Source organism: Semicossyphus pulcher, unplaced genomic scaffold (assembly GCF_022749685.1).
Source record: "Semicossyphus pulcher isolate SPU_LCO1_2020_fin unplaced genomic scaffold, fSemPul1.0.p SCAF_17, whole genome shotgun sequence".
In the NCBI taxonomy this organism is placed as follows: domain Eukaryota; kingdom Metazoa; phylum Chordata; class Actinopteri; order Labriformes; family Labridae; genus Semicossyphus; species Semicossyphus pulcher.
This window is the reverse complement of record NW_027211681.1, coordinates 17,987,946-18,003,943: the sequence shown is the minus strand read 5'-3', so window position 1 is coordinate 18,003,943 and position 15,998 is coordinate 17,987,946. Positions and strand designations below refer to the sequence as shown.

The 15,998-nt window shown below is 42.9% G+C and overlaps 1 protein-coding gene across 2 annotated transcripts in view; it reads left to right on the top strand.

Moving 5' to 3' along the window:
• lrba (LPS-responsive vesicle trafficking, beach and anchor containing) overlaps positions 1–15,998 on the top strand; it is a 226,148-nt gene that overhangs the window by 166,216 nt on the left and 43,934 nt on the right. For both annotated transcript variants that reach the window (XM_069665172.1, XM_069665171.1), the window contains 3 exons: positions 3,742–3,882; positions 6,220–6,339; positions 9,333–9,485. In XM_069665172.1, coding sequence (XP_069521273.1) covers positions 3,742–3,882; positions 6,220–6,339; positions 9,333–9,485 — 414 coding nt within the window. The remainder of the gene's footprint in view (positions 1–3,741; positions 3,883–6,219; positions 6,340–9,332; positions 9,486–15,998) is intronic.

Genomic DNA, 15,998 nt, shown 5'->3' with positions numbered 1-15,998 from the left:
TGTCATCATCCCCAGCACAACAGAGGCCACACACAATTTATGTTCCCTGCCGCCCGAGCCATTCTGACCCCAGGGACTTTCTTATCATAAACTCTAACCTCAACCTGACATCAAACGCCGACCCCCGAGATAACATTGTAGTCACGATAAGCACACACTCGAGCAGACTGCGAGTGTTGTAACTCTCCTGCTTCTCTTTCGGTAGACCACAGTCTCATATTTACCCACACAGATGCACTTGTTCTGCATATATTCAGCTGTCGCATCAGTCAGCGGCGTCGTTCAGCTCCACTCTCATGTCATTCTTGTTGCTTTACAGCTTTTTAAAAGGCACAGCGGACAATTAAACGACACGTTAACCTCCCGACCACAGATTAGTTAGTCTGCATTTACATAGCAGCAGAAATAGTGAGGATTTATTGGGCATTCCCTCTACCTGCTATGACCCACTCCTCGCAGCCATACCAGCTAATGGTGTATTGATTTCACCATACGCGCCCCACATGTTTATCCCCCAGGCCCTCCACACCATTTTCACTGTTTAAATAGGACATTATACATAAACACTCCTTTCAAAAGCCTCTTCTGATTTATGACTCAAAGCCCGAGTGATGCTCAAATCGTCAGTAAGCCATTAAGCTTCATCACCGGCGACCCGTTGTTGTTTTAGAATCAAAGTAGCGCTGGGTAATGTTCTTATAATAGTTCTCATGTTGTTTCTTAATGTGGTTTTCCTCTCTGTATACAGACACATTTTTAAAATGTTGGTAATGTTCTCAAACTGAGGATTATTTAGTGAGCTACTTAGTTTGTTTATTGAACCACATACAGGATGTATTATGTAGAATCTTAATGATCCATTTAATCTTAACGTGACACAAACTCGGTTCCTGACACGGACCTGACTTAAGAGCTAAGGCTCTTCTCTTGTTTCCACGTGGATTATATGTTTAATGGGACCCTTTTAAACAATCTCAAATATTTCAGTTCTGTGCTCTTTAGCACCACCAAATAGCGATAATCGGGAATTACGGGGGCACACTTCCCAATTTAACCAGACGTCTACGGCTAGCTGTCTCTGACGGTCGCTTTCCGTTTTAGACTGTTTGGCTTCATCTGAGCGTCCAATTTGTTTTTCTTTGGATTTTCACTTATTGTAATTACATAGTAGATTACTGTTTACTCACAACACTTATAGAAACCAGAAGTGCAGCCGCTTAGCTCCGCCTACCCTCTCTGGCAGACCAACCACTGCTGGTTGATGGAAGTTGCGTCACTAACTGGGTGCCGCTTGTGATTTTGTCCGTGAATGTCACCACAGACACCCAGTCTGTAATAATACTATATACTGCAAATGCAAAGGCTTTCATCAGTGGGCCATAGGCTCAATCACCATTGTGTTACCTCATTCGGCGTTAGAGACTTAACAGACATTTATTTAAAAGAAAAAGTTCGAGATTTTTACTTTAAATAGAGCTGACCTGAATACTTTGAAGCTTCAAAGCTTCAGTCGTTGCCATGGTAATAGATGGCAAGAAGCAGGATTCAAATTTTTTCTTTCCCTTTTTAACCACAGACATTAGGAGACGAGCAGATGTAACACAGATCTGTGTTTCTCATGCTCTGTACCTGGCTCAATAAGGTCGCAATCTGTCCGTAATTCTGCACACAGTTAAAAAAGAAGAATAAAGAATAAACTACGTCTCCACATGCTGTGAATGACACGAGCAGGAGCGGTTACCTGCGATCAGTTTATAATAACACAGTGCAGGGGAGGACACAGACGTTTAATAAAGTGGATCTGTGTTAATCACGCGGAGCATCAGGCGTCATCACTTCAGTCCGCGATCACCCACCCACTCGCTCCCTCCCTCTGTGCTCTCCCCCCTCAGCATTACAGTTTTTATTATATGATGTTTTTTAAAGTGCAATGAAGGTGAATGAAGCTTCTTGTATATTCACAGGGCCTAAGGCTGTAATAAATGTAATTAGTGTACCCCCCCCCCAAACACCGATATATGAAAAAAAATATAGTCGAATCTTCGTTTTGAACGGCCAAATCCGATTCGACTCAAAGAAATCTGGTCGGGTGCAGCCCTAGCTTTAAACACTTCATAAATGATGTACAGAACATTTTGAGATACCTTTAGTTTTAGTCGCTGTAATTATGTCTTGTGAGCTTTAACGGCTCTCTAACAGCGTCTCCGTCTCCTCTGTTGATGAACAACTGATTAAAGTAATCCAAGATGAATCCTCCCATGTTTACCCCTTCAAAGCGCCAGCACATCTTTTGTTCTGCGGCTTCTTCTCTATTCTAATTAAAACTACAAGATTGGTTCATTTATCTGAGTCCTCATCAGAGCGCTTTCCTTTGCCACGACATATTAGGCCAATCTGTGGCGGGGCGGCAGCAGGCGCTTCATCAGCGCTCCGCTCTGATGTACGGCGCCGTCACCGCCGCTCTGTTGCAGCTACTGTAAGCAGAGAGCGCCAGCCCCACAGTAATTTACAGCAGTAAACAATGTCGGGCAAACCAACAGCCCCCACACACACACACACACAATTCTCCCTCTCTCTGTCACTGTGGCACTTCCAGTCTTTTTTTTATTTTATATGCCTCCTCTCCCTTTTCTTTTTTTAATGAGCCGACTGTTATTAGGGCTATAAATCAGACCAATGGGCTTGATGTATAATTCACTCTGTGTACTCACCCACCCCCCAGTGGCCCTGAGGAAGCCCACAGTGCATCACTGTCAGCGCACAGCTACACAGCGCGGTGGCACGAGGCATTTTGCAGAGTAAATCCACACACACACACACACACTCAATATTTACAATATATGCACACACTAAACAAAAATAAGCAACCAATTCTGCAGAAATCCTGCGTGCATCCCTCCCACTACACACACATACATGTTCACAAGCATGCCCCATTACACCCACACAACACAGTAGCCAGAGCACAGATCAATATCAGTGCCCGGCGCTGGATGAGTCTCGCTGTGACAGGCACCCTATGATATGAAAGAGATCCAATTGATCCACGCCCTACTAGCCCCTCATCCTCAAAAGGCCATCATTCCATTACTATTGATCCGCTGTGTGTGTGAGGGATGAAGGGGGGGGGTTTGAGGCACAACCAGCAGAAGACTAATAAAAATTGAACCAGCCTGAAAGTGATTTCTATAAATGAGTATTTAAATAATAGCCAAGCTGCACGGGGTTATTGGTTTTGTAGAGCGATGGAAAATTAATGCAACTTAACCATTTTTCTAGACTATGAGGGGGCGAGGTGACCGGTGTATTAGTTACAGATTAATAAAAGTAGAAATTAAAGGAACCCGCAGCCCTGCTATTGATATTCCTAGTAGGCGCTCTTTCATTGGAGCACATTAGTTTTCTCTGACAGACTACAGCTGCGGGGGCTCTGTTCCACAGCCTCGAAAAAGCACTCTGTGGGAATGGATTGATCTCTGTCTGAAGGGAAACATCATCTAATATTCATTTGAGATTGCACAAAGGTTACCAGCTTCATTTGCCTCTGCAAATGTTATGCTACAGAGTGCTCCCTGAATGCATTCACAGGAACATTTAGCAATCCTGCTGCTCTCCCGCTACTATGTGTCGTTTCTCGCCTTTATCACCGATATCATGTCGAGCAGCAGTTAAAGAAGTGGCGGGTTGTTTTTTATTCTTTACATATCTGAAAATATGTCTTATGTTTGTATTTCTCCACAGCCCATTGGTGCTCTGAATCCAAAGAGGGCGGCGTTCTTTTCAGACCGATATGAGTCCTGGGACGACGATCAGGTGCCCAAGTTCCACTACGGCACCCACTACTCCACCTCCAGCTTCACCCTCATGTGGCTGCTGCGTATCGTAAGTGCTTTGCATATAAAAAGACACCTCATTTAAAAATCAGCATTGATTTCAAAGCTTGTGCAACTTTCTTTGTTGTTGCTTTTATTACAGTGTTATAAAACTCATGAAAATTAATGACGTGCTTCCAAATCTTAAAGGGCCAGTTCGCCGATTTTCAACCTCAGTCCTATCATGCTATTATGGAGAGCTAATGCCATTATGGTAGGAAAAAAAATGCAAATTTCGCTGTGTCTTTGGAGGACGCTTCTGGAAAACCTCCACCAGATGACACGTTTTACGTTGTCTGGCCAGGCAGCTTGGTAAACTACACTTCCTCAATCTAGGACGCCCGCCTCCGATGTCATGTCTCGTTCAAAATCGTCAGGTTTGAAATGTAGACTGCAGACCTGAAGATTTTTTAGACGATCCACCGGTACATACTTGGATTCTGTACCGCTCTGAGCCATTGCCTGCAGTGAAACGGTAGTAATTCCCTCCAGCGTCGCTCGTTGGGCCGTTCCTTTCAGAGGGAGGGGCGCATTGCATACTGGGTGTTGTAGGAATGTAGAATGGGTGAAACCACGAGCTGTTTGTACAACTTTCTCCACAGCTATGGCACCAATTTCAAATATTATTGCTTCTATCGATTGCAGAGAACACCAGCTTTGGCTTTTTCCAGGGGCGAACTTCTCCTTTAACATATATGCATATTTGTAGTCTTTAATATGGAGATTATGCAGCTTATACACTGGCTGTAAAAAAAAGCCCCACTCTCATTGAGCTTTAAAAGCGTAGTTATGCACGGGGATTTGCACATTCAACTTAATTATCAACCACATTTTAATGGACTTTTGAATTTATGTTCATTGTTTCCTCTTGGAGTTTCATGAATTCCTAATGAGCTATCTTATTCCTAGAAACACATTTGTTTATATCAAATTAAGAGTGTATGTGTGCTAAATATTACATCACATGCAGATCTGTAATCATTTATTCTTGCGCGTAATTATCTTACAATATGTGGTAACCAAACAACAATAGAACAACAACAAAAACAAATGTTCACTTTGTATTCCATGTGACTTGATTTGTCTGTTAATAGTATATGCAGTGTGCACCGGGTTGCTCTCTTTTGGTACCTTTGTTGAATGGATGCCATCAATCTCGCCATACTGCACTCGAGGGAGCGGAGGGTTACTAAGTTTCTCCAACGTGCAGTTTTCTCCTGTTATTGTCCCAGTAGCTCACTGTCTCAGTGACTCCCAGTAGACTTACCTCATTGATCCCTGCACATCATTAGCCGGCTTACTCTAAAGCCACTTTACCAGAAACCCCCCGCTTAAAAACCAAACGTAACATCAGAGAGCAACTGAAAACTGTTTGTGCAGTAAACACTGTGCGTGATTTCTGTGTTTATTTATGAGATTTTACATTTCACTTAATCCTGTTGTGTTGTTTTAACCGCACACACTGACACAACGTGGTTAACCTCACTTTCTCTTTTTAAACAAATGAGGCCGACGTCATCCCGGGCTGAACTTAATTAGCCATCTACAGTAGCAGTTTGTAGCTGCGGCCCAGCATATTGTGTCCATGTCACTTGGGAGCTGTTGCGTCAGAGAGACAGCTATTGATCCGCCCTAACAAGATTATACATGATTAGAAATGCATCAGCAGCAGCAGTGGATTGGCTTTATGAGCTCACTGGGATTATTGTTACTTCACTTGTTCATTTTAGGATGCCACTTTGAAGGAGGTGTGTAAATAGAGTAGATTTTGCTTCTTGGTGCTTTATTGAACTGCGGGCAATACAGACTTATTGCATGTTTAATTGAAAGGAATTATTTTTTTAGGGATGCACGATATTGGATTTTTTGCCGATATCCGATATACCGATATTTTCCAACCCATTTTGCAGATTGCCGATATCGATACCGATACCGATATTTTAGGCACATGCTTTTTCCCACCTGATAGCAGAGAACATCAAGTCTCCCCTGTAGTGGAGTTGATATCATGCCTACTCTTATTGTAGTGGCCAAAAACTGCCATAAAGCAGACATCTTCCACCCTTCTTCACGCTTGAAGGAAGAGGCGTGGTGCAGAGTTAATGTCGTAGCATTATGTCGCGCTTTTTAAGGGAATCATCGAGCAGTTAGGCAGAATTAAAGCAATGTTTTATTGGCGAAAAATATCGGCAGAAAAATGATATATCTGCCGATATGTCATTTTCAAGCCCATTATCTGCAGATTCCGATAACGTGCCGATAATATCGTGCATCCCTACTTTTAAAAAAAATTACATCAGCACAATCCTGAGCTCATATTTAGATCTTTTTCTTTTCCAATCAACAGGAACCCTTCACCACATTTTTCCTCAACTTCCAAGGCGGGAAGTTTGACCACGCTGACCGCACCTTCTCCTCAGTGTCGCGGGCCTGGAGGAACTGCCAGAGAGACACCTCTGATGTTAAGGTACTGATTTACACACACACGATATGGAAACACTTTTCAAAAAGTAACCTCCTTTCCTCTAAAGATAGTCGACTCGTAAGAAGATTAGAAGTTAGAAGAGATAAAGCACAGAGCCGTACAGGAGGATAAATCCCCATCCAGCGTCCTTCCAGACAAAGAAGAAAAGGTTTCAAAAGAGTAATGTTCAGTCACTACCAATCATTGTCCCTACGCAATGAAAGCTTCCTGCTCTTCTGATCAAAGCGTTAGACTAATCCTCATCTGTCCCAGCCGTCTGTCTCAGATTCAGCCAGCTATAACCTGGACTTGAATCCCTGCCCGTTGGGCCCCCAAACTCTGCCGAGCTGTTGGATCTGCCCTGAAACAGCGCAGGTCATTCTCATACTGAAGGCCTTCGAACCCCCCAGTGCACACTTTAACTGCTCTCCTAAAACATTTACGACTACAGTCAGACATTCTCTGTCAAAGCCGGGTTTTGCTTGGTCTCCTGGCACTGGGTCACTGGACGGGGGAACAGCGGTGGTGTTGGGGGTTTTGACGCTTGATTGCGTTTACCACCACCCCCCTCACATCCCACCGATAAAACATATGGATTGTGTTACTACATAGCTGGCCAGCGCTTGATTGCGAAAGCCCAACGAGAACGCTCGTTTGCTCTTTCAGTCTAGACCTGTCAATGTGGATCAAACTGTGAGAGCTCAACCTCACATCAAAATACAGGCCAAATCTGGACCGCATCACTCGGCTTTCTTGTTCACTTTGAATTTTTTGCATATTATGAATGAAAGTCCGTCGACTTTATCCACTTGGACGCACATATTCATGCTCCGGGCAAAAGAGGAATTAGGGACGAGATGTATCAATTAGCTATGCTAAGTACACCATTTAGCTTTTGCATTAGAGCCATTGATAGCAACCCTCCTTCCCTGCCAGAGGGCAAAAAGCCCCAGTGTTTTCATAGCCCGCTGGTAAAGAAGGGGTGATAATAGGTTACAACACCCAGATTCAATGCGTCTCTAGCCTGGGTGACGCTAGTGTGACCTCCAATCCCCAATCCCCTGACCCCTAGCCTAAGCCCAAAGGCATCAGAGGGGGAGAGAGCAGAGGAGAGGGGTTAGAAGTAGCAACAGTGGAAGTGTAGCAGAGGAGCCCAGAGGCCAGAGCCCCCTCCAGTGACCCATGACAGGACAGGATTGGGGATCAGAGGGGCTGGCCTCTGACCAGGCCGGAGCAAAGGGGCCACTGCACATAATGGTCCACGTAGGGCAGGCTTGAGTTTTAGGGAGCGAAGCCCTCAAGGTTTTGTTAGTGTGCTTCTTTCTGTGTGTGTGTGTGTGTGTGCGTGTGTTACCACCTCCTCCAGCTCAAATTTACAGCAGGCTGCAGCCAGTGAACCCGGGTGAGCTGGAGGACTCGTTAAGAGGTCGACCTTTGCTTTTAGGTCAGGTTTTGTGGAGTGAGGAGATTTCAGAAGTGAGGAAGTGCCGTGTTGTTTTAAACCTGTGTGTTTGCTTGCTCATTTGATTGGATGTTTGCACCCTATTAGTGAGAGGTGGATGGATTGTGCCTCTAATCTCAAAAAAAGGGGTCATGTTTTTACTTTGCATATTTGTTTATGGTTTTTTGAGATCATGTTGCATCGAACAAAAAAAACCCTAAAGCTGCTTCTTGGGCTGTAGTCATGGTTTCTGTTCGCCTGACAGAGAAGAGCGTGTCAGCTTGGTGTTGGTGAGGGTGTGTTCATCTCTGATGTCAGACTGTCAACATGTTTGTATCTTTCTGTCCTTCTCAAGAGGACCAGTCAGCACTTGTAGACACAGAAGCCGTGTGCACAGACAGCAGGGCTACCATCGAAACCCTGAAACAAATGCTGTCAATCAGGCTGCATCCATACTGCAGTTAAAAGAGTCCCAACTGTGTGATACAGATCTGATGTTTCCAAATTAGTGTGAACAGCAAAAAGTCGCATGATGTCGCCTATTTTTAAATTCCAAACTGGGCTACTTGAACATGTGGTGCTAAGTCGGAATCCAAAACATGCAACCTCGGACTTGTATTTGATCACTCAAGTCGGAATTGGTCCGCGTTGCCATGGTAATATGCACATTTCCAGGAGTGATTCTCAAGAAGAAGACTTACTTTTTCCACTTGACCACGGAGGACAATGACACATATTTTGTCTTTGCTCTTCACTTCAGTGAGGACTGAAGCTGTGCTGTAAAATACATATTAACGTCAACATTTTAGTACAAATTCAAATCAAATCATCAAGTCACACTTTATTTATGAAGCACTTATTGTGAAAAATTGCAATGCAAAGTGCTGAACATAGGAAGATATGAAAACAATACATTAAGAAAATCATGCATGACATGCAAAGGAAACACAAATACACATTTTAAGCTCTATGCTTTTCTCTATTTACACTAAGCAGCCAAGAACTGAGGCGTCCTGATCCATCCGTGTGTGCCACAATCACTTAGACACAACAATAACATTATAGTTTAGGCTACCACTGATTTCTGTACACTTTTTAAAGCTCAAACTTTATCTTAACGTTTATCCTCATTACAGTTATAGTTCTGCTTTGTTATGAGTGACAAATTGACCAAACATATGAGGTTACATCTCCTGTCATAACTTTAATTCTTCCTCCTCATCTGCCAATTTTAAAATACTCTGTGTTCTTTTAGGCAGCCAAATAAAATCATCATAGTTGGGAAAGAATTTGGCTGACTGGATCTTGTTGTTGGGTCTGTTTTGGAAGCAGAAAAACTTGCATACAGACAAAGCCAACAAGTACATCTGAATAGTGACGAACCAGAGCCAAGTAAACCCTCTTCAACGTCAGAAATAAATTGGTCTGGCAACGTCAGACTAGTAAATGGTCCTGTTTAAAAGATGTTGTTGTCAATGCCTTTTTCCTTCTAGTGTTGATATTATGTAATTATACGGTGTAATTTTAAATGTGTCTCTGTGCTGAACCCGCGCAGGAGCTGATCCCAGAGTTCTACTACCTCCCCGAGATGTTTGTCAACGCCAACAGCTACAACCTGGGAGTGATGGAGGAGGGCACCGTGGTCTCTGATGTGGAGCTGCCGCCTTGGGCCAAGAGCCCAGAGGACTTCGTACGCATCAATCGCCTGGTAAGAAACATGGACCCATACAGACACACATCGGCAAATTCGTACCAACTTTACACTCTATATTACCATTTTTAGATCTACATCTACGTTTATTTAAAAGAAAACCTTCCAGATTATCACTTTAAAGTTGCTGCCACACATTGAAAACACACACACATCCCTCTGTTGGTGCCTCACATGTCAAATAACTCTCACCATCTGAAGTCTTTGCCAGAGGTTTCTGCTTGTCCTACTTTAGCCTGAAATGCTAATTCAAACGGACAGTGTTATTTCCTGATCGTCTCACAGTCCTTCCTGTTACCTGAGTCTCCCGCTCCTCCGACATGCCCTCGCTCTCACATTTCTGTGTTGGCAGAGTGATCCGACATCACCTCGCGTCCTTATCCCTATCGTCCTCAACATCTCTCTTTCTGCTCCTCACACACATCTGGAGTGTGTTCCTGTGTGTGCGCGTGTGTGTGATCGTGACTTTGTTTGTGTGCCGAGAAAAGACGCAGTATCCTGTTTCTGATCTCTCCTTCCTGCCCGCTCAGGCCAGAGCAGAAATATTCTGTGTATATGCGTGTCGGATGTTGTCAGACTTGCTGTCATATTTTCATTGTAAATGTTCTCCTCTTCCATACACGCAGACACACACACGCACTCACACACATTAGGCTGTAAAACTAAGGTACCTCTTTAGATCAGATTACCTTGCTCTGCTCAAGAAGGTCATAAAGCACAGGATAGATTTACTGTGTCTGTTGTTTGTTTCTGGAGTAGCTTCTCTTCTCTACTTTTAGTCCTTCAATTTTAAAAGCTTTCTACAGAATCTTACTGAGAATCAAAGGCCAGACTGTCCTTTAAATAAGGAATATTTTTTATTCATAAATAAGGTGAAAATAAAGACAAAATCAGAGGTTAAAAAGCAAAGAAGTCTGTATCTTCGTTGCTGCATAAATCCTCAGCCTTGTCTTTGCCACATTCCCTTTCAGTCCGATGTTCTGGGTAGAAACAGATGCAGCTTCCTGTCTGATGTGTGCCCACAGTAGTAATGGGTGCTGATGAGGCTGGGTGTGCCGTGTGACCTGTGCAGTCTTGTGGTGGGGTCTGTTAACCAGCCTGCTGATATGACCAGGCCCCCTATCATTAATCACACACTTCTCTCACTTTGGCTGTCAGCATGGTCGAGGCCAAGGTGGATGTATCGGGGGAGGCTTGATGGGCCTTTTTTTTTGCAGTGTTGTACTCGGTGAGAGAATTGTGTTAATTTGTATTAAGGACGAAAAAAGCGTGGTTAATTTTTAGTATCATCCGGCCTCGATCATTGAGAAGATGACTGCTCTGATTTGTTCGTCAGCTGTTTAAGTATTTTATTAAAAAAACAAATAAACACACCTTGAATTAATCTTTAAATATGGATAGTTGCTGCTTTTCTATATTGTATATTATTGTAAATTGAATATAATATTGCCTAGGGTTCTCTTTTTTCAAGATAATCAAGATAAGATAAGATAATACTTTATTCGTCCCCAGGAGAAATTCGGGTTTTGCAGCAGCACAAAGACAAAATAGCAAGTAAGTAAATACAAAATAAAAATAAGAAGAGATAAAATAAATACAATAAGAGCCGTTACACAAGTAGGAGTAAGTGACAAGTTAAAGTGACAGTTATGAGATAAAGTGACAAGTGACAACATTTTTTAGTATATGAGGTATAACAAATAGTACAATATAAGGTGCGATATATCAAAGAGGCAATAAATACAGTATGGTATATTACAGCATGTATATAATGTATTATGATACGGAATATTAAGTCAATAGTAACAATGTATATAGTATAGTATGGTATATAGCAGCGGTTCCCAACCTTTCCCACTCATGGCCCACTTGAAAATCTCAAGAATGTTCGCGGCCCACATCCGACCATCAACAATACTCAGGCCAAATAATGTGTTCTTAGAGCACTTTAATAAAAGGAGCTGTCCGTCATCACCGCACAGAAAGCAGAAACTAAAAGGGAGGGGCTGTCTGCAAGAGGCTACTTAACGAATTATTAATTACAATTTAAATAACGGTATCATTCAACAATGGAGAAATGCACTCTCATACATAATGATAGGCCTAATACGCTAAAAAAAAAAATGAAAGGAGATTTCAAGTGTTTTAATTATTAAATATCTAAAATGTTTTAAAAATCATTTTGTTTGAAAATATTTAAAAACTTTTTTTTTTAATAATTAAATTTTTTTTTGCCAATGATTTGGCGTCCCACAAGTTGGGAATGCCTGGTATATAGTCGTATAATATAATATAGTTTTATACAATATACAGTATGTGGTGTCAATAATAATATATATATAATGATAATGTAATAATGTATATTACAGTGGTAAAGACAAAATATTGGATGTAATATGGTGTTGTATGGTACAGTCTGGTGCATTATGTATAGTATAATATGAATGTATACCTATAGAATACGAGAATATAATATACTATATAATAACAGTAATAGCCTAAATGAATAAATTAATTAGGAATTGTATTAACAGATTGTTTGATATTAATATGTATCATCAGTTGCAGCTCTAACATGTCTTTGTAGTACTTGTTGTGTTCTCCACCTGCTTACATTACAGCTGCTCTCATTTAATGCCGCTCTCCTGAGTAATTCTTGTTTATATACAGATTTCAAACACGCTCACTTTCTAAAATATTCATAATTTGGGTAATCTTATTTTACACACTAAAAATCTGTCAACACTTAACATAATATTGAAGAAACCAACTTGTTAGCATCTGTGTGTTAATGTGCTTTGTGCCCCTGTGAGCACAAAGCGGCCTTTCACTGCCGCTTTAAGTGCGCCAGCCTCTTATACCTCTGCTCCCTCTGTTTCCTCCGGTCCTTTCCTTTGTGCCCAATTTAGGACTGCAGAGGCAATTTAGTTTGTACACTCGTGTGCTGCTACCTTCTCGTAACTGCTTTCAGGCTGTGGTTTCTTTCTGTGCTGTGTGCAAATAGAGATGTGGATCCTGTTTGTAGGTGAGCCCAGCAGGCAGGTGTAGGCGGAAGCTCAGTGTAAAAGGAGCTCTTTGAGATAGGCTGTGAATATCTCCTTATAACCACATACTGTGCGATTGCTAATTAATGATTTTAGGCTTTATTCTGTATTAAAATCATGCTTGGGCGCAGGTTTTGCTCAGCGGTTAATGAACGTGTACAGAAGCTACAGTCCTCACAGCGGGTTCTACTCCCTGCCTCGGCCCTTTGCCGCATGTCATCCCCGCTCTCTCTTCCCCTGTTTCCAACACTATCCACTGTCCTCTCTCTCCAAATAAAGGCAACAAAACAAACAAATTTAATAAAGAAAATTTAAAAGGCCCAGGCCTGCATGGTGCAAAACCTATACACACAGCATCACAGAGACAGAGAGTAAAGGAGGATGGACAGGAAGAATAAAGCAAAGAACGGACCGAAGACGAGGTACAGGGAGGCATGTGTGGGTGGACAGGTCTCTGGTCATGACAGATAGCTGGCATTAGAGGGTGTCAGCTGGCAACTGTGGTACTGTTGGGAGAGAGATGAGCGCGGCGGAGAGGAGAGAGGAAGAGTGAAAGAGTTAATGGGCTGTTTGGCTCTCTTTAGCTTGTCTGCTTGCTAATGGCCTCGCAACACACGGATAGACAGCAGGAGAGAACACGCAAACACATGCAAATGCACACACGCTTTCATACACACACGCGCGCCTGCTGTCTCCACTCTGGTTATGAGCCTGAGATGATTAACAGCTAATTAGGGCCCAATCTGGAAAGGCCATTAAAACCCTCTCACAGTAAAGGATTGTGCTGCTGTGCAAAACGGCAGCTTGTTTTTGTTGTTGTGAGAGAGAGTTTCATAGTCAAGGAGATGATATGAGCATTACATCAAACTGTAGCCTGGTTTATGCTGCTCTTTGCGTTGGATGTGTCCTAGTCCTAACCTAACCTCGCAGGCTCACACAACACTGAAGCCTGGAGAGAAAACCTGTGTGAGGAATGGTTGGATTTTTGTCCGACTTACCGGCTACAAACACATCAGCGCCTTAAGTCAAGCATGCTCTGAAGTGCCTACAGTATACTCTAACCCTCGCTTGTAAAGACACACTCCCTTTCTCTCGGTCCGCACACACATACACGCGGAGACAGCGGGATCTCGAGGCGGCATGCCACAGAGATCAGGGGCTGCTTGTTGTTTTTACCAGGAGGTCGAAGGAGAGGTTAAGAACTTGATCCCTCCTCCACCAGATAACTACATGTCTCTGGGCACTGTCAGCCGCTCTGACATTCCTCTATATATGACCACATCTCACGTCTCGGGCCTGCGAACCATTAGTGCGATAGCAGGTGATCCTGTGTGTATGCTTGTGTAAGCGTGTGTGTATTTTGAGTTGCACGTCGGTGTTTACCTGTGCTGTCATGTGTCCAGGATTCAGTGGAGCTACTGATATGGAGCAGCCGAAACCACAGTCTGTTAAAGCAGCCATCTCCTCCTACTAAGGGTGGGTGGAGTTAAGATTTAAGCAGCTTTATCCCCCTAATTACATCGTTATAAAGCACCATGTTGTTGTTTTTACACTAATAAAAACTGATTTATTTGATATAAAACACCGGCAGCCAACAAATACAGCGCTGGATCATGGGGGGCCTTGGTCCAAGGAACTAAATGGTTCCTGTGGCCCATTGTTGTCTGTGTTTCCACAGCAGGCTAAAGTCCTGGGAAGATTAAGCAAATCAGGCCAATGATGTATGGAGAAGCAGTAAAAGTAACTGCACTACACCGCCAGTCCAGTAGGTGGCGGTAAGAAGAAGATGACGGCCATATAACAAAGATGACTTTATAAAACGTGACGAACGGGCTGGTATCATCATTTGTGCGACACTACAGTTAGCCTGTTAGCATCCATCTCAAAGCACGATGATAACAGTGAGCTTGTAGCTACAGTCTTTTAAACATGGCGGGTGAAATAAAACGAGTACTCGACCAATCAGAAACAATCAGCACTGCAGGCCCCGCCCTGAAAGTTCCTGGACCTTTGGAAAGTAATACCCCCCGAGCAGGGACTTTTCAGGTGGTAAATCAATTACCCCGGAACTAAATGTAGACCCTGATTCCTGTTATCGAAACACAGAGTTCCTCAAAAGGTTTCTAATCCTTGGGAAAGTTCCTGCTGTCAAAAAGCACCTACTGTCTCTCATTTTGGGCATTTATTCCGAGGTAACAGGCATCCACATTTGTCCAATCATAACCGACAAAAGAAGGCCGCCCTTCTTTATCCGAAAGGTTGGGTGCAATCACTCTCTAACCTATCTGAACTCTACAGGGCCCATTTGCAGTGCCGCTGACAGAGCTGCAAACCACACACATGGGAGGAATGGGCAGCACATTACTTTTCCCCTTTCCCCCTTATAAAGCATCAGCTCACTCAAAGCAGTGACAGAGACATCAGCTAAACTGCCCTCAGATCGAGCGAGCGTCTTTCCTCTTGTTCAGTGGGCAGAGGCGATTGAGTGATGGGTCAGAAGTTGATACTGAGAGGGCTGACCACAGGTCACCACCACATGTGTTAAACCCTCACTGTAAGTACAACACATCTCTGCTTTATGGATGTCAGACACCAAAATAAAGCCTGTTACAAAGATATCTTTGTACCATGAGTTTAATAGGGGACGTCTCTTTACTATTTCTTCCTTACAAGGTGGAAAATGACTCTCTGGCGTTAATGAAGAGAAACAAAATTGCGTGAACAAAATTGCGTGAACAAAATGTGCGCGATTGTGTAAACAAACAGTGTATCTCTGTATTGAATGTCCTGTCTGTCCGTAAGTGTGTTGTTGCTGCTGTCTAAGCAGGTCTCTCTTGAGAATGAGACCACGCGTCTTAATTAGATGACCCGACTAAATAAAGTCTAAATAAAAATAAAACACACACACACAGCGTTGTTCCGCTCCGCTGTTGACACTAACGCTGCTGTTTTGCCTCTGTTACTACCTCCGATGCCGGCTCAGAGGCTGAACAACTTCACCCCACCATTCTGCCTCTGTGCCTCTTATATAAAAGACGAGATGTAACACAGGCGTAATAATCCCTCCTTGAACTGGCTTGGAAGAGGCTAATGATTTGGATAAACAGTCAGTAAACTGCATACCTTATTCTCTTAGTGAGCATTTTATAATATGAATGTCTCCCTGGTTCTGCATGACAAGTGCTTTCTCATGTCAGTATTCGTCAAATGTAACCCAAATTTAAAGTAATCCTGTCAGTATTGAATTAGATTACTCATTGAATAAACAATGATTCAAATACTCCCTCTAATATAAAAGTTATCACTACCGCTCCCTCTGAGAATCAACACCCAACTTCTTCAGGCTAAGCAGTTCTCAGCGACCTTCTTCTTCTTGTTTTTGTTCACTGCTATATTTTTGAATCCCACTCGTGATCAAAGTCCCCCACCTCTAAAAAGTAACATGATGGTATCGTGGGCAGCCACA